Below are 23,897 nucleotides of genomic sequence, written 5' to 3' on the forward strand. Positions count from 1 at the left end.
CCTGCTGGAAGTAGCATCAGAAGATGCTCCACTGTGGTCATAAAGGCACGGACATGGTCAGCAATGATACTCAGTCTGAAGGGGAAGGAGATACCATTGATCCAAGGCAGGATGGATCTATGTTTTCATGATGTTTCCACCAGATTCTGAGCCTAGCATCTGAACATGGAGCTGAAATAGAGACTCATCAGACCAGCAACGTTTCTCCATCTTCTATTGTCCAGTGTTGGTGAGTGTGTGTGAATTGTAGCCTCAGTTTCCTGTTCTTAGCTGGTAGGAGGCACCTGGTGTGTCTTCTGCTGCTGTAGCCCATCTGCTTCAAGGCTGGACGTGTTGTGTGTTCAGAGATGCTGTTCTGCAGATCTTGGTTGGAACCAGTGCTGATTGGACTTCCTGTTGTCTTTCTATCATCTCCAACCAGTCTGCCCATTCTCCTCTGACCTCTGACATCAACAAGACATATTTTCTCTTTTTCAGATCATTCTCTGTAAACCCCCAGATTAGTGTGTGGAAATTACACATTCATCTAGCTTTTACAAGAATGTGTCAGGTTAAACGTGTTGCCTCTTAAAGGAACCTTTCACTTTTACCAGTGCACATGGACTTCAGTACACAGACAAGAAGTGGAACTGGTTGTGATTCCTGTTTTTTGCAGCTGTTTCCCTCCTGGTTGTGTTGCCGCTCTGCTATCTGCTTCAGAGTCTCTATCTTGATCTTTCTTTCCTCCGCTCCCCCTCCACTCTCTAATGACAGTCAGCTGGGCTGATAGGCAGATATATTTACACTGGTGGCAATAGAAAAAGAAGTCATCAGCCAAACCCTGTTCTGCCTCTGGGCTTTGGCAGGCGGGGTTTGGAGGAAACCCTTGCCGGTTAGCCCCTCCCTGAGTAGGGCATATCTCTGCGTGTTGTCCCCGGCCCCGCTCAGAGCTCTCAGCTAGATGGGACCAAAGCCTCGTCGGCCCCGCAGATGCACAAACACCCACACATCAGTTACTGCTGGAGAGAGCAGAAGAGAGGGAAGCAGCAGCAGGCAGAGTGGAAGTCTGCAGCCTGACAGAAAGAAAACAAGAAAGACAGTGCTGTATTTTTTTAAATTCACTTTCTTCTAAAGTTATTGATGAGGAAGCCGGGGTCAGAACTGTCTCATCTCAGTTTGGGGTCCAGAGGTGGTCCGCAGGATCCAAGTGTGTCCCACTTCTCAAGCGCTTTTGATTTGTTTTTGCAACTTTTGAACACTGGAACTGTACTGTAAGCATTATGACTCTTCTGGGCTCTGAACACTCCATACTGATACGAAGCAAATTTAGATCAGGTAAGTCCATCTAAGTTTGTTCTCCTCTGTTTATCAGCGAACTCCTTCTCTGTACAGCTCTGTTTATTCTCCAAACCCTTTTCCTGCCAACACTTGGCATATATGGGCAATCATATATACATTATGTCTTTCATCTGTCTTTGTGGATGGGTTGTGTTGACACTCACAATGTGCTCTTCAGCCAAGCGACAGGTGTGTCCAATTTACTGCTGGCATGTGATGGTGCAGTAGACACCAGCAGGAGGCCAGCACAAGTCAGAAATGATCCCAATTGCTGAGCCTAACAGCATCTCGTCCCTGTTTGATGGATTTATAACTGGTCGTGTGCTTTGAAGTAAATCTGCAACATGTGAGTAGGATGTCTCGGGCAGGTTGATGCACTTGTTTCCTGCCAGCAGCTAACCTGCTGTTGCAGCTGCTGAGGGAGGCCAACCAGGCTTCCTATTCTCTCTGATAACAGCAGATTAGACATGGAAGAGGGGGTCAGAGGTTATCTAAATATGGCTGCACTGGAAGTCAGTGTGCACATGAGCAAATCAAAGAGGGTTGACAGATTTAAACTCCCCATCGTACATGTGTGATGTTGGAGCTTTGCAATCATCTATCTCTTTCACAAATTCATGTTTTCTTAATTTATTTTGAGATGGAGTCTGTGAGCCTGAGAATGTGTGTTTGCACTGTAGTCTGACCAACACTGCCACCTCCCTGAGGAAAATATAACTGATAGTGGCAACAGCAGCCACTGTGAAGCTCTATTGACAGTAAAGGCCTCTAAAAGCAGAGGTTGGATGTGCAAACTACCGGCCAGAGTGGCTTTGCTTCATACTTCCAGTTTGTCTGTGAGCTGTAATTGCGTTCCAGAGATGGCCGGCTAAATGACGCTTTTCCTCTGAGCTGTTTAGAGCACATCAGCAGGCTGGGAAATGACCCTCTGCACTATTGGGACCATGAGAGGGAGGATTTGCTGCATTCAGCAGGAGGTTTTTCACAAAGGTGGCTCAGGGTTTGTGTTTCTCTAACCCATGTGCTCTAACTGGATAATACAGCACAGATGTACAGATACTGTCTTTTGAGTTTTACAGAGGTCTCAACACTGGGTGATACATGTAGCAACCAATGTAACTGCTTCAGCTGAATTTATGAGCGCATGAGGGAACTATTGTGCGTAAGAGAAGTGAAATTGCCTGTAAATCTCGATGTGATAACTGCTGATGACAGGGGGAGTCTAGGACGCTGCGGCTGTGCAGGATTTACAGTTTTCTTTATGCTGCAGCAGCTCGAGTAACATTCAGCACCATGTGAAAACTGCCAACTGTTGCTCCTGTTCCACCACGCCACGCTTGAACAAAGCCATGGGAACTGCCGCTGCTTCACCGAAGCTAAAAGAAGAGATAAAGATCTCATTTAAGAGCTCCCCGCGGACTGTGGAACGTTTTGCAAGCGTGTTCCTGACTGGTTCTCAGGCTGATTTGATTAATGGCTCAAACGGCGGTGGCCCGCGCTATTAAGCGCACCCCTATTGCATTACAGTGAATCAAATATAAGTTAAATCAGTGACAAAGCAGCACCATAAACAGATGCTGTCCTCATGAAACACCTGCTTTCAGTGACGACACACGTCTCCAACAGCCTTGTAGCTACTGAAAACTAGTGGTAAAGATATTTTTCATGTTACCGATTTATTCAAAACTTGCTCCATGCAGTGGTTTCAAAAAGCATTTGACACATTATTTCTTATATAGTTCCATTAAACTTGAAGTTTTTATTGGAAAAACTAAAAAAGGATGTGATAAAATTTTAAAGATTAGATGTGAAAAGTTGAGTATTTGTAAAGTCTTTCTATCCCTCTATCTAAATATGATATAGTCACTGATATGGCTTTTGAAAATAAGAAAGTAATTTGAAAAAAATACAAGACAGCAGCTGGCTAAATAAGTAAATAAGTTAAATAAAAGAATGTCACCTATGTTTTACTCTTGTGTTTTATCCTGTAAGGTGACCTTGAGTGTCAAGAAAGGCGCCAACAAATAAAATATATTATTATTATTTTTTACCTAACTCATTAGTTTAGTCTTTTCTTGAGCACGTTTTAAAGAAATATTTAAATACATGTCACGAGATCGAGTAAAAATTGACTGATTGAATCAACAAGAACCCAAACACACTTTTACAAGTACTAATGTGGGTCTGTTGTATTAAAACTGCTGCTTTTCATAACACACACACATGCACACACACACATATATATATATATATATGTGTGTGTGGGTGTGTGTGTGTGTGTATTTTCTACACAAAGAAGTATAACAAAAAAAGTATTAATGCTTCTTTCTTCATCATCTAGAGATATCAGCCGGCTCTTTTCATGTCTGTTAGGTAATTCTGGGTCATTTCACTCAGCGGAGATCCTTCCAAAGTGGAAAATAAAAAGAAGAAATGATCAAATCTATTCCAACACTGTGTCAGGTGGAGTGTTGTCCTACAGTCCGCCTCTGGCTCACGTTCACTATAGTCTGACTGTCCTTCACTACCCAGATAAGATTTGTGAGTTCTGTTTTAAGGTGGATTTTCACTTTGTGCAGGAGTATTAGCCTAAAACAAACCCAATTCATTTAAGGAAACATGTTTATTAGATGTTAGACAGGCATGCTCATACATCTGTCGCAAACACATTCCGGCCTGTGCTGAGTAAAGTTGAGAGTATACATGTGACATATGTAAGCAGTCTTCTTGGATAAGTCGCTGGAGTTTGAGTGTAAAAGTGAGGTGTTAGTATTACCCTGTTTCTTTTGTGTAAGGCACAGGAGGACTTTAAATCAGAATATCACTCAGTTGGTTTGTGTAATTATCTCTGCTTCCCGAGCACAAAGCAGGCCAAATGATCATTTATTTACAACATCAATCTGAACACTCGCGCACTTGTTGTCCATTTGTATGTCCTTTGTTGTCAAGACACCCCGAGTTTGAAACAAATGTCCTCCCTTTCAGAGTCAACAGTGAGAGAAGCAGTGTGTGGTTTTGTGATTACAAATCCTGGCTCGGCTCCCCTCTCTATAACATGTTCGCTCTCTGCAATCAGAACAGGCAACGCTTTGGTCCTAGCAGAGATTTTTTGGGAGAAAGAGCAGATTTTGTGGCAGCTGCTATGCTTTTTCAGGCACAGTTATTGATAAACTGCCAGTAAACATAACAAAGTGGTTACACTTGATTTGTTACCTGGCTTTTTCCAAGAAAATTAGACAAAAATTTGCATGCATGGATAACATTAAAGCTGCTACCTGACTGAAATATGACTTCTTCTTATCAGCTTGGAAGCAGAGCCCCAACTGCAGAGTTTAATTTAGGATTTGGTTCAATTAAATGTCTTAAAATGAGGGAGAACAAGTGTGTTTTTCTATTAACCAAACATTAACAATCAAGCTGTGCACAAAGTCCCTTTACAGAAGTTTATTAAAAAAAAAAAAAAAAAAAAACTCATTCTTTATGGCAAAATTGTACAATTGGAAGTTTTGAGCAGGAAAGAAATAACCTCCCATGAACATTTCCCCTCCTATTTTAGCTATATTTTTACACGAATATGATAATCTCTGCCCACCAGCAAATGACACTTTCCTTCCATATTTGCTCTGATTCTGCTAGGCTCTGCTATCTTATATTCAGATTTTTCAATATGAGGAAACTAAATTAAAGAAGTTACCGTGTTAGTGGAGGTATTATAATGCTAATTTAAAATATCTTTACTGCCATGGCTGTATTATTGGCTAGGTTAGCCTATGCTAGCTGCTAAGATGATTTCTTGGAAGCCCAGCCATAAAGCAACACTTTATCTTCCATTTGCGAGGAAAAATCTATTCCAGTAGCGTATAAAAATTCATAAAGGGGGGGACTGTAACTAGCATCTACAGTCAGTAGCAACCACAGTTACTAGGTGGTAGCTTCCATGCTACACCAAAAGCTGATAATGCTGCCTTTTGTCTTAAGTTGCAGTACTACTAATAATGAAGGAAACTGACTACATAACTTTTCTGAGCATGCTTTGTGTGTTAACAGTCATTACTGTTTAAGTTACAGAATCTAGCATCTGCTCAAAGGATTGGGAACTTCTTCTTTTGACTTGCCTTAGTTTTCATTGGTGCAAAGTCAAGACTGGGTTCTTAAGTCTTCTATGTAGAACTTGGCTGTATGAACTCATTTTTCGAAGATTTAGGGTGATGCTTTGAAGGTTTAAAGAAGAAACCCAAAGCCATAGCATTGTCAGCTGATTTTGCTCATGTTTGTTCCAACACATAAAAATATCATGGGTTAAACTAGGTTAAAACCTCAGGTGGACTTTGAAAGTTTGATTCAAATCAATTAGCTTACAGAGTTTTTTGTCCTCACTTTTTCCCCAAAACCAAGAGACCAAACTTGCATGTAGGTAGGTGTTTGTTCTTGTCGTGGATGTCGAGAGTTGGATCAGTTACATGTTTTGGTCAGCTTCCAGTCAGCAACTAATGCCTGTGTTTGCGACCGGCACATCACAACCCCTTTTTGCTGTAAACTAAAGCAGATGTTAGATGAAGGGCAGGGCCTGGCATTACATAACAGAGGTGCTCTCCCATGAGAGTGCTATGATGTGGCGCCCGTGCTCACTGATACACTCTTAAGACAGCTGTTCATTAATATCAAACCCAGAAGGTTTAAGGAAATTCATGAAATGCAAAATTCCAGCCAGAGCTGCGCAAATAAAAACCACCTGAGCAAGATAATTAACAATAGTGGAGACAGGCAGAAAGTGATGAGGGTCTTGCAGAGGAGGAGGAACATTTCATACTTGTGTGTCAGATCCAGGATCTAACCAAGGGACCTTCAGATAACAGAAGGGAGGGAAAACACACACAGACAAAGAAAGAAATGAGAGTTACAGACACACAGACGCATGCAGACCAACAGACATGGAGGAGGCTCTGTGTTTATGACCTCAAGCTCCCACCTAGACCACTTCTACACACACACAGAGCAGGGAGAACCGTGGGCTCATGCTGCGGACCACACACTGCTGAGCAGATCTGTTTAAAAGCCAGGAGCTGTGTTTATCATTCCCTATATCCTGCTCACAGAAATATTTGTGAGCAAGCAGCGTTGTTTTGTGTATGCATGCGTACGTGCATGCGTACATAATGATAGCATGCATGTGGAATAACTGCAGATCTGCATGTGCAGCTTCGCCCTGCAGGTGAGGTGAAACTGAAAAAAAAGTCAACAGCTGCTCAAACTATTCTGAAACTGCATTTAATGTGAGCTGGGTTCTCAGTCTTTTCCTGCTTTTTTCTCTCTGCCCCTCACCTGTCTCCTCACATCTCTTTCCTCTCTTCTTCACTCCATCTGTTCTCCATCCCCCAAACTTCAGTGCTACAGTTAAGACTTCAGCAGAGGAGGACACGAGAGCAGCTGGCAGACCAAGGCATCATGCCTCGTGAGTAACGCCTTCCAACACTGAGCTGTCACACATGTACTCACTCACACACTTCCACTTACATGCTTTTCATCTGCAGCGAGTCAGACAGAAGGAAAAACTGGAAGAAAGCCACTTCAGCTTAATTAGCAATAAGATTATTTAGATTTCTTCTGTCTGGGTTGGAAAATAACATGTTCTGATTTTATCCAGATACAAAGAATGAATGGCTTTCTTTGGTGGTTCTTAAAGTACTTAATACTTGAATTCAAAGGTTAAATAACCTATTTTTCTAGTGATAATATTCATGTTTCCAGCTATGTTTTTATTTTTGCAAAACTTTGAGACCATTGCTCAACAATGATCAGACAAATCTAAATGTGTAACGCTATGCAGACACGATACGAGGCATCTGAGTGTTTTCAGTGTAGATGCAAGTTCACGCACTAGATGCCTTAAAGTTGAGCTTTGCGAATACATAGATACTTATATGTTATCCAAGAAAGCTTTAAGCTTTGAATTATTATTATTATTATTGAATTAGAGAAAATATCCATCAGTTCAGGTCTCTGATATCTTAGAAGATCTGGTGCTTCAGATGAGTTTCTACGCAAAGTAGGTGAAATTCTGGAAAATCTTGGAAACCTATAATTTCTTTGTGTGTGAATGAATTAAAGAAGGAGGGATCAGCCCTTTAAGATAAATCCTACATAGTTTTTGCTCATGTAAATACACATCATGGTGTTTTTAAAGCATTGTTGATATGTGTCTTTGGTGTAAACAAACCATGACACAGTGTTTTATGCTATGATGGCCTAAATTCTTCAGTTGTCTTCCTCATGAAGATTGATAGGACTTCCTGCTGAACGAAGCAACATTAGCTCAAGGTAAAATTAACTCAGCTCACATATTCAGTAAAATAATATCAACTTTATTAATGCAGAAAGAAATAAGAAAGCAGCTACAGCTTTATTTTTCCATGAGTTTTAATTTAGCCATAACATGTCAGCAGCTAACAGAGAAGTAAAATCATTCACAAGCCAGGTGACCCCTGTAAACTCTGGTATGCTTTGCCTTGGCTATTTTTGATCCCAACAAAAGGTTTGCCACACACAAAATGAGCTACGTTGACGGCACTTTGTTACACAGAAATAAAAAGGTGGTTGTGACTTCAGCTGAATACAAGCAAGTCATGCTTAGAATATAAAAGTGGTCCTGAGAGCAACTACATGGGAACTGTTGGGCTCTAGAAATGTTTCAGTCTTGACCAAGTGATGTAACTAAATAACCTAACCAAGAAGTGACAAAACTGGTAAACTGCCGTTGTATGCAGGTGTAAAACTCATTTGCTGTGGTTTGCAGTGCTACACATATTCGTACCATCAAACCTTCTTTAAGAAGACGTGGTGGCTTGTTAATGAAAGCACTAGATCAGAAATCAAAGCAAGATACAGACACTGATATGAATCATAAATGTTTTAGATGAGGGGTACCCTACTCCCATCCTTCAGATCTACTGTCCTGCAGCTGTTTGAAGCCTTCCTTCGCCAACATACCTGAATCAAATGGCTGAATTCTCTCATCCGCTTGTCATCAGCTCTGCAGAGGCCTGGTAACCAGGTGATTCTCAGGTATCTGGCGGCCCCTCCAGCCAGCATTCATTGTCCTTTGATTATGATATTATATATTTATAACAATGAAGGGAACATGTTAATTTAATCTTTAAAGGCGTTGTTACAGCATTAAATTCTTTAACTGCAAGTTTTAAATGTTCGGCAGCTTTCATGTCTTCTACTGACTTCTACTTCATTATTTACTATTTTCATTTAACTAAACAGGGACAATGTGATTCAATGCAGTTCCAATACATAAGATTAAACTATGTCCTGAAACTTGCATTATGACCCATTAATAAGTTGTTTTCAGAAGCATGAAGCCAACTGGACATGGAAAATAAAATATAAACACCACCTGCATGCAGTAACTTCCATCCATGCACTTTAGTAGTACATATCAAATATCTTTTCTATGAATTCTGTAATTTACCATTCTTAGCTTAACAGTTAAGCTGAACCTGACAGCTTTAATTTGGTATTATTCAAGTTATCTGTTTTTATTTTCATCCTGGTGACATGCAGGTAGTCATCAGGACAGACTGAGCTGCTCTGAGCTAAATTAACTTCTGGATTATCTGCACTACTTACCACTGTCTTGCTCTCTTCTTTAATCTTCCTGTTTTTTCTATCTTTCTTTTGTCAGTGCCAGATAGAAAACATTGCTATAAACCTGCTCTCTCCTGTTTGTTTACATAAGAAGCACAGTTGCTTGCAGAAAGACCCTTTAGGGAGTTCTGTAGTGGTCCGTCACTGTCATTGCAAATTCTCCACAGTGTCTCTGCTCTGTTTTGATTCAAAGTCAGTTGACCATTGAAGGCCCCTTTCTGAAATTTGCCTGGTTTGCCTGTTGGCAAGCAGAGCCTCTGCTAGTAATGTGCCATTCTTTTGGTTCAGATGTGTTGGAGAATGGATGTATCTAAAAGTTGTAGGATAGTAGCTCTTGAGGACTGGACTTGGGCACCCTGTGTTAGATGCACAATAGGGGCAATAGTTCAGCGAATACCTGCTCTATGAGTTGTTTTTCAGTTTTAAAAAACAACCGGATCCCGTTGGCTATTTCTACACTCTGGACATACACGTAAAAATCACAGTCTAAATGGCCAAAACTGTTTGTGTCTTCATCGCATATGTTAAGTTGTCGTGTTTTTAGTCTCAGCCATGCACTACGAGCCTACACCATCTCTTTGTGATGACTGGACACAGCACATTTACTTGCTCCAAACCAGTTAATGAATATAAAATGCATGTACCTTTTTAGTTGGATGGGACACAGCTAATGTCTTAACTTTTACTGTGCCTCTGTAAGTATTGGATTTTTAAAAGATGTGTTGCTGCTTAACATGTGTTCCTCCATTGTTATGGAAAAGAAGGATTACATTGCTATGTAAATATTAAGGAGGTAGCAGAACAGTTCAAATTAGACAAAATGTTATATTTAGATTTGTTCATCCAGCACAGACAGAAAAACTTTTATGATTAAGAATAATAATAAAGCATCTGAAACTGAGTTTCCAGCCATCTGACTGCTAGTATTCATTCTTCTATTAGCTCTGTTTTCTATTTTCCATCAGCTTGTTGCTAACTTCATACAACTGCAGAGGAAATGGCATATAGAGATGCAACACACACCTTGAGGTTGGAACATTTAAACTGAACCAAAACATCAAATGTTACAGGTCCTAATCCAGAAACAATAAGCTGAACGTTAACCAAATGCTTAAGATTTCAGTTAACTTGTTAACTAAGCTGTTATCATAAGCTTTTATCTTGTTATCCACAAGAAATGTACTTGTTAATTACGATGTCAATTATCGATCAGTGCAGACTTTAACATTAATTTGACCAACTAGCCAAAGAAAGAGCAAACAAAACCAAATGTTGCCCCTGCTGTAGTTCAGACGGTATTTAGTTGTAGGTTCTCTTGACCCAGTCAGGATTATTTTTTGACAACACATCTGGTTGAGGGGAGCATCATTTATGTGCTTCACATGAATCAGGTTCCTGAGTCCAACAAACTGCATGACATGTAAATGAGATCGTTGTGGTACTGTCTGTTTTTATTTATGATGTTTCTGTGATTTGAGATGAATGGAAGTGATTGTGTTAAATCAGCGTGTTATATGGTCCCATAATGATCGCTGCATCCTGGATCGAATCTAAGTAGAATTGTGGCAGAATCTGTGATATCAATATTCCCTGAATTGATATTGATATTGTATTATGCTGCCTGGAGAACTGAACTAGAGCTACATCTTACAAGTTAAGGACTCCCAATGATTATCACCACTAGTTTGCATTTGGAGGTTGGAATTAGCTTCATAACGTCTAATTTAGAGAACAAACTTTCGGTAAAATACACTACTGTATTGCAAAAACCTATTTCTTCTCTTTATAATGGCAATAAAGAGAGGTAGGAAATTAATATGCATGTTGAGGAAGCCTGGTCACTGAAATCTGATACAAACTGATTCTGATTTAAGATGTGAGAAGCTGGGAAAGAATCGTCTCCCTCCCAGTAACGATTCAATTCAATTCAGATTTTTTGTACGGCACTTTTACAGAAAGTCCAATTTAATCCCGTTCATTGAAGTCTAATTATAATCCAGGTAAAACAAATCCATTAATCAGATTTAAATTAACTATATTCATATAAATTGCATCAAATCTTCTGTGTGATTCAGTTTTCCATCCTGAGCTGCACCAGGAGACAGTTGAGAGGAAAAACAGGAAGGAAAACTTCCTGCAGAACCAGGAAAGGCAGCCATCTTGAGGTGGAGAGGACAGGAAAGAAGGGTCAACAAGCAGCATATCGCCAAACGAGAGACCTGATGAGAAAGAAAAAGAGAAACACAAATTAATGACAACAATGTCATAGCATGGAGAGTAAAAGCTAAAGAGCCCTAACTCTAAGATTTATCAAAAAGCAGAGTTTGAAGCCTATAATTTTGAAGGGTGTCTGCTTTCTGAACCCAAACTAGGAGCTGGTTTACTGTAAAACTGAGGAACCACTGAAATGAAGTCGTCTTTGTATCTCTGTCTTTGAACTAAAGGCTTCCATTGCAAGATTGAAGACAAACAGAATGAGGCAGTGAAGATTTTAACCATTAAGATGTCAGAGGCTTTAAAGCGAAGCCAACCCATACTCTGCCGATGGATAAATCCAAATGTAGCAGTAAGCAGGTGGATACATGCAGCCAGCAGGGAGAGAGAGACGGACGGCGCCTGCAGCCAGCGAGCAGGCAGACAGGTCGGAGAGTGACCGCTCAGGAATGCTCTGCTGCTGGAAGAGAGGCTCTCTGCCGCTTCACAGGGAGCGTACCTGTTTACAGCATCAGAAGCTCCAACATGCCCCAACACGATAACACGCAGCACGAGTCACCATTTGCAAGGCAGAGGCTTTGTTCTTTTAATGTCACATAAGTCACCATGATGAGAACACGTAGACCTGAGCGAGCTGAGCATTCCCCTAAATCCTCACTGTTACTACGATTAACAGCCTCCCGTGTTCCTCAGGTCAGGGTGATGCTGTCATGTGCGCAGATATTTTGTTTAGCTTCAACTGCCAACACAAAGGCACATGAGAAATAAATTCTACATATTCATGATAAAGTAGTATGAGACATAATGCTGCAGATAAGCTCTTATAAACTGCTATTTTATCTATTCCAGTTACTGTAAAGCAATGCTGTGTCATCTTGGCAAACATGGGCGCAGCAGAGAGAAATGCCAGTTTTTCTTTTTGGTGTCTTGCATGCAGGAACAACAAGGGGACAGGGAGGGACTGTGGGGGACTTGGACTGCAGACCACGGATTTGTTGAATGATATCTCTGGCACCGTTTGCCATTTCACAGAGACTCCAGCGTCCAGATAAACCGCTGGTAAGTGTGCAGGGGAACGGAATCCAGAGGCCCGGCAAAGGCCCTATCAGTTTCTAGGAGTCTGTCACAGATAAGGCAGCACGGAGAAATGCGATTGGCCAGCGGGAATCCAAGCACTCCTTTAAAAAAGACATTTGAATTGGCTGTTTATCTCTTGATTACAGGCGGTGGCACAGATGGAAGAGAGGTTGCAGGAACTTTTGTTATTTAGTACAGTGGGTTTCTTATCACTCTTGAAAATGTCCTCCCAACATTTAATGTCTACGCCCTTAAAATAAGACATTTCTGAGAGCAACGCAGTATCCTCCTCCTCCTGCTGCTGCTGCGGTAGATGTGATCCTTCAGATGCTGGCTGGCTCTGCCTGGCTGTGTTATTCCTGCTGGGGAGATGGACACGGCGCAGGGTCTGTGTATATATTACCCAGGGAACATCTGGTGTTTATTAGACTATTCAAGAATCCGCCCCAGCCTTTCTGGCCCGACTGGCGTGTGGCCTGCATAGGAGCGCTGTCTGCCTGCTGGCTACAGGTCTGACTCCACACACACAATACAATCTAATATTTCCTCATAAAGATAATAGAGTTTTAGCAGAGGGTTAACTGTGCTTTTTCCTGCTAGTGCTTTGAAATGTTCTCGTCTACGGCAGAAGTACTTTGAAGCTTCGCTGGATGGAAACAAGACGGGGAATGATTCCCACCTAATGCACCATTCATCTTACCCCTCAGTGTTGTGTTTACATTTGATGCATACAGTCAGCGGGTATATGTAGTGCGATAAGTTTAAAGTGCATTGTATGTTTAAAAGCCTGTAAGCTGGCTCGTACTCACAGTATTATGTTACACTGAGCTCATGCTGGCCAGCAGAGCCACAGATCAGCGTGGTTTTTCTCAGGAAACAGTTTAAACACACCTAAAGCTCCACATGTCCCGGTGATGTCACATTAAACCAAGTTCGAAACACAATGATGCCAACATGATCATAACTGACAGCTAATGTTTCCCAACTTTCCCTGTGAGGAAGAACACAGGATGCATGCTGTAAAACTAGATCATACACTCACTGGCTATTTTATCAGGTCCACCTGTTCAACTGGGCACAAATATCTAATCAGCCAATCACATAGCAGCAACTTAGTACATCTAGTCATGTAGACAAGTTGCTGAAGTTCAAACTGAGTCTCCGAATGATGAAGAAAGGGGATTTTCCAGAGAATGGTCTGAAGAAGAGAAAATATCCAGTGAGCAGCAGTTGTCTGGACCAGAATGTCTGATTGATGTCAGAGGTCAGAGGGGAATAGACAGACTGGTTGGAGATGAAAGAAAGACAACAGGAAGTCAAATAAGTACTGGTTCAAACCAAGGTCTGCAGAACGGCATTTCTGAACATCCAACACGTCCAACCTTGAAGCAGATGGGCTACAGCAGCAGAAGACCACACCAGGTGCCTCCTGCCAGCTAAGAACAGGAAACTGAGGCTACAATTCACACACACTCACCAACACCGGACAATAGAAGATGGAGAAACGTTGCTGGTCTGATGAGTCTCCATTTCAGCTCCACATCCAGATGCTTCAGGCTGTTAGTAGTGCAATGGTGGGGGGGAGATTTTCATGGGCCACTTTGGGTCCCTTAGTACCAACGTGGCCTGGTTTAACCAGCACAGCCTACCTGAGTATTGTTGCTGACCATGTCCATCCCTTTATGACCACAGTGGAGCATCTTCTGATGCTACTTCCAGCAGGATAATGCACCATGTCACAAAGCTCAGATCATCTCCACCTGCTTTCTGGAACATGACGATGAGTTCACTGGACTCCAACGGCCTCCACAGCCACCAGATCTCAGTCCAGTAGAGCAGCTTTGGGATGTGGTGGAACGGGAGAGTCTCATCATGGATGCAGCCGACAAACCTGCAGCAACTGTGTGATGCTGTCATGTCAATATGGAGAAAACCTCTGAGGAATGTTTCTAACACCATGTTCAATCTATCACACCAAGGATTAAAGCAGTTCTGAAAGAAAAGGAGGTCTAACCTGGTACTAGAAGGCAGACCTGTTAAAGTGACCTTTGATTGTAAATTTAACTCTCCTCCCACAATCTGTGCAGATTTATTCCTTCTATATTTCCAGAGTTTCTTCATTTCTCTCTCTTTTCTTTTATTCACAGCTTCATCCGATGATCCATCCGAGAAGTCTTTTCTTTCTTTCACTCCCTTCCTTCCTGCAGGCTTTCATCAGCCCCCTCCACCTTTTTCTTTCAATCTTCCTCTGAAATACCTTTTGTTTTTCTTCCTTTTATCTTCCTTACATTTTTTACATATTTCTTTTCTTTTCCTGTTCATATTATTTCAATCTCACTGTCTTTGTTGCTTTTAGCTAATGTAATTACTATTTTATCTTTCTCTTATTTCATTTATTTACTTTTTTTCCTACATTCTTCCCTGGTTATTCATTCTCTGCTCCATCCACCCAGCATGCATTTCAGGCAATTCAAACTTATACAGAATTATACATTTTGAATTTCCATTGATTGAAAAATAGTCTAATCTCTTTTATCTCGTTATTTATTCAGTTTTGTAAACTCTTCTTTCCCCATCTTGATTTAGACTCCTTTCGTCTCTATTCGTTTTCTTCCATTCATCCTCCTTTGATAACGGCTGCTCCTCTGAGTATAATTTGAATAAGACATTAAGCCAAATATTTAATTTATTTGAAGTTTTAAAATGCTTATTATTGCACATTAATCTTAATTTTGAAAACCTTATTATTACAGTAATTCTCCACGTTAGGATGTCCAGCATGAAGCTTAATATCTTTCCTTTCCTCCAGCCTTTAAACCCATGCCATCCCTCAGAAATCCCCCACTAAAATGATATTTGACCAAAAAAGTGCTGTTTCTCTTTCTTTCACTCAGATAATCAAACTGATTTGGTTTCCCTCCACGCTGCCGGGTGATCAGCACCGGGAGAGTTGTGGGTAGATTCTAGGCTCAGCCAGGTTAGCGCCGGCACTGATTATTTATCCTGGATTTAACTGAGACAGATTGTAGAAGGAGGGAAATCTCACCCACTGCAACCCTTTAATTACAGCCTCTCCATTTATTTTTCTAATACTCAAGGTGTTTGACTGCAGCGGGAGTGAAGCAGCTGGACACATATTAAAACAGAAATATTGATTATTGAAGGAAGAAAGAAGTAGCATTCATGGGGAAATGACAGCTGAATGCTTGCCGTGCTCACTGATAATATTATGATGATGAAAAAAAGGAGATAAGTTAAAGGAACTACTCAAGTAAAGTTGAGTCTACAATGAAATTTGGAAATTAGGACAGAAGATGGAGTAAAGAATATTGAGACGGGAGTGAGAAAACTGAGTTTTTGTTTTTAAAAAAAGAAATCATGTTAAAGGAAACTATAATATATGTAAATTAATAGTTGTGCAAAATGAATATGCTCATAGTGGCAGTTTCACAGGTCAGCACAGTTTTTTACTCATTAAATACTTTGTTATACTGTAGGAGGCAACGATGCATCAATCTACATTGATATATTTGATTTAAATTGATATATTGAAATCAATCAGTTCCTCGATCTACATCATTATATCGATTTTATGTGGATAAATCGATTCAGTGATCAACGAGCCAATACATGAAATATACATATAATATACATATATATACATGTAGCTACATAAAATGTTACTACAGAAATAATGTGTAAGACATTTGTAACAAAGAAAATGTTGACTTTGTTTGTTCTAACAACCAAAATGTCTTAATTTAATTTAATGAAGAATATGTGGATGTCCAAAGGTGTGTTGTGTAATTACAATAAAGTCATAGTGTACTAACTTGTTTATTATAACTAAGTTGAAAATCTATTACTTTAATGTCTACAAAGAGAAACATATTCGTTCAGTTTTCTTTTACATTTTGTGAACATTTTAAAACATAGCATCTAGAACATGGTTCAGTCTGTTTCAGTTCAAAGAACAAGCAGGTTTTTTCTTATTATAATGCATTTCATGCATTGACTACTGCAACTCCTTACTGCCTGCCTGCATGCCCAGTTAAACCTCTGCAGATGATCCAGAACACAGCAGCACGTCTGGGCATCAACCAGCCCAAAAGAGCTCACGTCACTCCGCTGCTAATCGCTCTCCACTGGCTTCCAATTGCAGCGCATCAAATTCAAAGCTCTGCTTCTGGCTGACAAAACAATAACCCAAATGGCTCCGGTCTACCTCCACTCCTTAATGCCAGCAAAAAACATCTAGTGCTCCTACAATAACGTGGTGCAAAACCAGAAGCTAGACCTCTGTTGTCCCCCAGTGGTGGAATGATCTACCTAACTCCGTCCGATCCGCAGAGTCCTTATCTACTTTTAAAAGCAAGCTAAAGACTCAGTTGTTTAAGGAGCATTTCCACACTTAGCTTAACTAAATGAGTTAGAAAGATTTGTCCAGCTCTTTGGCTCAGCCAAGTACTGAAGAAGCTGCTGCACTTATGCCCAAGATGATATTATTCAATGAAATCGTGATCTTGTATTAAACAAAATTACTTACAAAAACCTAAAGAAAAAAAATTATATGCACTGCCTCTAGCACTACATGACAGCACCTGGTCCAACTGGACTCACAGCAGTCTGACTACCACTTAATGATGACGTCCATCTTGTTTGAATTCTTGCTTGTGTTGTTCTTACTCTCAAATGTAATCAGATTTGTATATTTCTCCCTCTACAATAAGCTACCGACTATCAATAAACCATTTGAGGAATCAGGAAAAATTTCAGAATATAGAGAGAAAGAATGCAAGCTTCAGATGGATTCATGATGAATCACTTCCATTCATTTATGAAAATAGTCGATGTAACTTCGATGTACATGAGTAAGGATTAGTGTGGACATTAAGCCTCATCTTAACCTTGTCCAGAGGCAGTGTAGACTTCTCTGGGCACAGAGGCATCTAGGATGAACCATCATATAGTGGAAATACATATTGTGATGAAATAATCATTATTCCAGATCCTTCTTTTATTTTGTGTGTGCTCGGAACCTTTTCTTTCTTTTTTGAGACCATAAAAACTTTTTCAGCATCAAGTCCTAAAGCCAGGGTCTGTGATGGTTTGGGTTTGTATTTATGCTCTTAGCAAATCTCAGTCCAGAAAAGCTCGAGAACATTTTCTGCCTCAAAATCATATTTTGACATCCATGCAATTTATGACAAAGCAATGCAAAAACAACATCCTGTAAAGATTACAAAGACGTGGCTGAGGAAGAGGAGGGTACTGAACTGGCCTGCCTGCTGTTCTGACCTTTCCTCGTGGAGAATGTGTGGGGAACTATGAAACACAACATGTGAGGATGACAGCTCCTTTCTGTTGAGCACATTGAGATTTGTTTACTGTAAGAATGGGACTAAATAAAACATCATGTGCTTCATCACTTCATGTCCTCACTGACAGATGTTCTTTCAAGTCTTTAAAGGTCAAATTGGACAATTTCTGAACTGTAATTGGATAAAATATACAAAACAGCCACAACACCTCAAAGTAGTACTCCAGCTAGTGTGCTGACCCTTTTTCATGACTGCAGGATACTTCACTACTGTCTGATGTTATTGATATTGTGGTCCTGCTCTGTGTTATCCAGACCCAACCTCTGACTGCTCCTCTCTTAAAGCCCAGAGGTGGCTAAAGCGAGCCCGACTAGCTGAGGACCTGAATGAGAAGCTGGCCCTCAGGCCCAGGCCCCTCCAGCTGGTCCAAAAGAATATGATTCCCCTCGACCATGCCTTCATAATGTCAGGTATCAGCAGAGGGATGCTGCTATGTAGTCTTACACACCTTACCTGTGTTACTTCACATTTAGTAGTTTTAGATGTTTTTTCTTTGTTGAAGAAAAACTTTGATTAACTGAAAGTACGTTGTTGGAGATGTCTGCTTAAACAAGCACTACACTTTAATGGCAGCTCTGCGGGACTGCAACACAATCACATTATGTTTACAAATGAGCACCAACTATAAGCGTAGATGCAGGGTTACCCGTTGCTCTTTTATGGACACTTTATCAAATATTAAATGTAATTATTCAACATTTTATGATACAAAAAATGTAAATAAACAAAATAGGTAATGTGACATACCTTGAAGAATTAAGTCACCTAGGCTAAATTATTTTTAAAAAAATTACTACTGTTATATACATTAACATTTTGGTTGTCAAAACCTTAGAGGTTGATTTAGGATTATTTCATCCTTGCATTTCTCTTTAGTAATTTAAGTTGGAAATGTATAAGATTTTATTGCTGCTTATGCCATTGTTAGTGTTGCTTTTTCAGATTTTTTATTAATACTTGACCAAATGTGGAGGGTTTATAACATCGGAGGGGCATGCATGGCGTAGCTGATTTAAAATCATGCACATTTACCAGCAGCTGTCTTCATCAACTGAGAAACGGATGACTTATGGTTCTGATGTTTGGAAAATGTTAAACAATTAAACTACCTACTCTCTCTCGCTCTCTCTCTCTCGCTTTTGTCTAGAGCTTTTATCAAACGACTTGCTTCTTATTAGCAGAATCATTTCTACAAATACAGTTTTCAGTTGCAGGAAAAGTAATTAACATGCCAAGAATTTAACCTCCTTTAAATGAAATTACCTGTTTCCTGTCATTTCCTCCATGTAATCCAAATTTCTTGGCAGGGAAAATTATTTATTTATTTGCAGAAAGAATGCATTTCACATATTTCGCTTTAATCATGCTTATTCCAACGAATTTCTCAGGACTAATGTGAATCTCCTTAAAATGCCTCTGTTACTCTGCAAAAGCAGTTATCTTCAACAAGAGGTGCTTTGGCGTCAATGTTTACAGACCTACGTTGTGGACTTAAGTGTTAGGGGGAGCCCTCTTGAGATGTCCACCCCCACCAGTGTTTGATTTAAAGAAATGTACAGCATGTAAGCTTTTAACAGTGCCATGAATAAGCTGTGGATCTGAGCTGTTCCACTTTCATGGCTCTGACTTCATGCTGTTTTAACCTCACAACGTGCTACTCGCTGTTTCTGTATCATTCTTGGCAGTGTAAGTGGTGTTGTTCAGACTCTGAAGTTTGAGCAGTTTTATGTTTGCCCCCTTGAGCTTCCAGTAAACATGTTGCGTAAAGGAGCCTGCGAGCTGCAGTCAGCTGCTCTGTGCAGGAGGAGACGCTCATCCCTTTTTTGAGATGAGCTGCAGCTGTATTTGGTTCCACCCTTTTTCTTAAGAAATGTGTTTTAGCTGGAGGGCATCCTTTTTTCCCGGTGTGTGTGGGCATACCTGTGTGCACATTTGTACCTACCACCCCCTCCCCACCTTTTGTGTCTGCTTTATCCAGCTCCAGTGTGTCACCTACAAAACTACATGACAGAGGCAGGCAGTTAAGCCCCCCTCTCCTTCCTTTGCCTGCAGCATTAACCCCTCACCTTAAAGCTTTCTATCTAAATACTCGACACTCCCCAACGACTGGTTCAGCCTCTGTTCTATAATTTTGGAAACAGCATGACCTCTAAAACCAGTCACTTGAGAAACGGAAGTGTATGCAACATGCTGATTTCCTGTAATTGTGCCAACTCAATCTCATGTTGACATCAAATTATGTTAAAGAGTCACAGAAAGAGGGAGGGAAAGTGTGTGTGACTGCTAAGAGTTAAACATGAACAGGTGGGAGGAAATGGCATGAAGGACATGCTGCACACTAAGCTGTGTGATGAGTTTTGGAAGTGAGAGTTTGGGTATATTGCAAGGTCACTGAGTTGCACGGAATGGGCCTGGTACTGTGATTGAAGCCAGAGTCTGTTCCTGGCTGTCACATGTGTGGATACAAAAGGCAAATCTTATACCCCTACCCCTACCAACATTTACCACCTCCTTCCCCTGACTCTGTCCCTTCAGCTCTGTTAGATAGCTGCTCTCAGCTGCTCCAATCAAAGATGTGCTCCCTATCAGAGCAACCAATGAGGAGCAGCGGCGATGGTAGTGTCCGTGTGTTCTCTCACTCGTACAGCGTAACACCTTCGAGCTGAGTGTCGCACAAGGTGTCGGTGACAGTGTGTGAACACTTGTGGCCTCATACATTGTGTGCAACGTGCAGCAGCCTGCAACCAGCCTGCAGATCGCAGGGCAAAAGTACCACTGACTCTTCTGTTTTCTTAATACGATTCAATAAAGCCATTAAGACAAGTTTTGATTTGAAGATCAATGTTATTCTACTTGCATTTAATTCCTGCTTGTGTTGAAAAAGGTTTCAAAGATGTAGTTAGACCATGATGGGAGCCATGTTGAAAACATAAGAAACTCAGAATGAGTCATTATGGGTTTTAGATCTATTTTTAGACATACATCTTCTTGTGAGGGAAATAGTGAATATGTGCAGCAATTTATTCAGATGTGTGTAAACATAAATGGGAATACAGTATATAAGGCAAAAAGCTGTGTTTCTACTTTACTACAGTATACAGTACTAAAGTAACTGAAAGTCAATATTATGTATTACTAGCTTTATAACCTAAGCCCTTTTAAGTGGTCGTCTGGAATAGTTGTCTAGATTTCCTCTTGAAGGACTTTCCAAAGTTTCTGCTTTTTGTTTTGTTCTCTGTCCAGATGATCCCACACTGTATCAGTAATGTTGAGGTTCAGATTCTGAGGAGGATCCATCCCTCCATCTGACCTGATGACTTACTGAACTTCAGTCCAGTTCTTGTGTCATGTGACATACCGCAGCCTTTTCTCGCCATTTTCCTTCCTTATGAATGGCTTCTTGAAAGCCACATTTCCATGGAGACCATTTCTGATGAGGCTTCAACCAACAGTAGATGGATCAGCTGAAGGTCCAGATGCATCCCTCAGGTCCTGGTTCAGGTCTTTGCTGGATTTGTTCTTGTTTCCTAAAGAACTTTAGCATCAGCAGTAGATAGCTTCTCTGGCCTGACACTTCTTCCTTTGTTCAGTTTTCTCAAATATCTTAGGGACAAACTGTCAACATTGTCAATATATCCCAAGTTTTTAATCTTTTTAACAGGCTGCTAGTAAGTAAAGGCCTGAACATGCAACTTAGAAATGGTTCTTTGCAAATTTGTTTAAGTTAGGAGCTCATTTTGTGCTTCAGTGATTCATAGGTCAGTGTTAAACACCTTATCAAAGTCGAGTCAAGGTTTGGATGGAAAATAGGTAAAAAGAAAAAAAAAAATACAGCCAATGCCTGAAGAAAAACATTGAAGGAACTTCAGAAAATCAGGAGAACTCTTACTCAACACTGCTTTAAAGGATCACAAGTCAACATATTAAAATTAAGGCTGAATAAAACACTGTAATTATAAGAGACACTTTTACAATTTGGGAGACTTCTGAGCAAACATTGTTTTAGTTTCCAATGTGCTCAAAACAAAAAAAAAAAAGTCCAAACAAACAAATCTACGTGTAATTATCAGAAACCTTTTCTTTTTAAAAAATGATGACCTGCTTGGTATACACTACAAATACCATTTGCAACATCCCTATTAGTCAAGAAGTGACATACTTCAAATTCACAAAGCTTAGCTATTGGAGCTTCACTTTCTGTTTATATCGTAGGTTAGTAGGACAATTTTTTGTTCACCCGTGATTCACCATCATTTGTATTGTTCCTCATTGTTACCTGTGACAATAATAGCTCCCATTTTACCACCTGTCTACAGTGCTCTTTGTTACGCCTCATGTCTCCTAGCAGGGCCAGGTCGTAACACCAAAAGTTAAGATGTTCTTCAAATTTTATTACAATTACAAAGAAAATGTAAAAGAAACTCAACCAGTGGCTGCAAAGGTTTTTATTCCTGACAGGTATTGTGCAGGCTTAGATGCTCCACATATAGTTGTCCAAGTCTAGTTCTGCTGCCATTCTTATTAAATATTACAGTTACTGCTTGTTTTGCTTGTGTTAGCAGGTAGCATCCTTGTTTGTAAACCTCTCAGGTGGGTTCTTGTCTTCAGAAGGTGGTTGTACGGTTGAGCTGTGATCACAACGCAAGCCGGATGGTCTTCCAAATGTGATCTGACTGATCTAAATGCTTTCTTGCCCAGTTATATCAGGTGTAAATGGGATGATCCCTCACTGACGCTCCCACCCATCTTTCCTGTTCTTCTTACAGTAAATCATGGCAAATTCCCTAAACCAGAGGACTCCTATGCATTTGAGGAGGACAGCAGTAGCGAGAGTCTATCTCCAGAGCAGAACCACAGTGATGAGTCCCAAGGATCGGCCTGCCCTTCGTCTGAGGCTGTGGGCAGCACGGCCTCCTCCTCCTCCTCACCTGCTCTCACCAGCCCACAGGTAAAAATAAAACATTTAATATTGCTCTGTCTGTCACCTACTTCTGTCTGTCCCCTCCACTGCTTTGCCTCTGCTGCCCTCCTGTGGTGACAGAGTGAACTGCAGCCCCCTTCCTCTGTATGACCATTGGACTGAATTGAACTCGGCAGGTGTCACATTCCTACATACTGCCTCTATATCCCCACTGCTTACCTTTCAGTCAGATGACCTCATTCAAGCGGCTGCTATCGGCAACGGTCACTTGAATCAAATTCACACCGCAACACAGCTGTTTATGTCTCCAAGAACAGGCCCAGACTCCACAATGGGATCAACTTTCTCTGTGTCATGTCAGTCAGAAAGCATTGTTTTTTATCCTTTTGTAGAGAAAATGTAAATACAAGAGCATTTTTGTAGGTTAATATTTAACTTGGATTCCTGAAAGCAGTTCCTACATCTGCTTAAATAATTATTAATCTTGAAGATATTACCACTGCAGCTGGTAAAGAAACTATAGACAGTCAGACTGAGATCCCAAATCTAAGGCAACAGCAGCAAAACCATTTACAGAGTTAATTAAACATGTAAAGAAATTAAATCACTTCATAACAGAAAAAGATTTTAAAGACTTTTTACGTTCACAATGTTCAAAATTTTAGTTTTACAACTGTCCACCTGAGGGTTTGAACAGCTAGAGAAGTAAAGGTATAAATCTCCAACCAGTCTGCCCATTCTCCGCTGACATCAACCAGACATTCTGGTCCAGACAACTGCTGCTCACTGGATATTTTCTCTTCTTCAGATCATTCTCTGGAAACCCTGGAGATGGTTGTGTGTGAAAATCCCTGTAAATACTCAGACTAGCAACCATGCCATGTTCAAAGTCACTTAAATCCCTTTTTTTTTCCTTATCCTGATGCTCAGTTTGAACTTCACCATGTCTACATGACCACATGTATTGACTTGCTACCATGCCTGATTAGATATTCAATCAATCAATCAATCAAACTTTATTTATAAAGCATTTTTCGTACCAAAGACAATACAAAGTGCTTTACAAGATAAAAAAAATTAAGCACAATTCAATTCATGCATATTAAAACCAAAATAAGCCCCCCCGACTCAATAACTTCTGTCTCCCAGCTGAAAGCAGGTATAAAATATAAATAATAAATAATAATAAATAAAGTAATAAAAAAATACCTGGTTTGATGCTGCTTTGTGTTAGGCAATTGAAAAGGTGGACCTGATAAAGTGCACATGAGTGAGGCTGGGCTCTTTGGATAAGATACTTTTGGAAGATTTGGGAAAAACACATGCACTGAGTC

The 23,897-nt window shown here is 40.4% G+C and overlaps 1 protein-coding gene across 5 annotated transcripts in view; it reads left to right on the plus strand.

Moving 5' to 3' along the window:
* The first annotated feature begins 513 nt into the window (after positions 1-513).
* Positions 514-23,897, plus strand: part of myocd (myocardin) — a 36,128-nt gene continuing 12,744 nt past the window's right edge. For 4 of the 5 annotated variants that reach the window (XM_041974902.1, XM_041974905.1, XM_041974906.1 and 1 more), the window contains exons 1-2: positions 514-1,314; positions 22,409-22,590. In XM_041974902.1, coding sequence (XP_041830836.1) covers positions 1,260-1,314; positions 22,409-22,590 — 237 coding nt within the window. In that variant the 5' untranslated portion in view covers positions 514-1,259. Of the gene's footprint in view, positions 1,315-6,727; positions 6,770-22,408; positions 22,591-23,897 lie in introns of those variants that run through there. The other variant, XM_041974904.1, reaches the window with a different exon arrangement.

This window comes from Melanotaenia boesemani, chromosome 21 (assembly GCF_017639745.1).
Source record: "Melanotaenia boesemani isolate fMelBoe1 chromosome 21, fMelBoe1.pri, whole genome shotgun sequence".
In the NCBI taxonomy this organism is placed as follows: Eukaryota; Metazoa; Chordata; class Actinopteri; order Atheriniformes; family Melanotaeniidae; genus Melanotaenia; species Melanotaenia boesemani.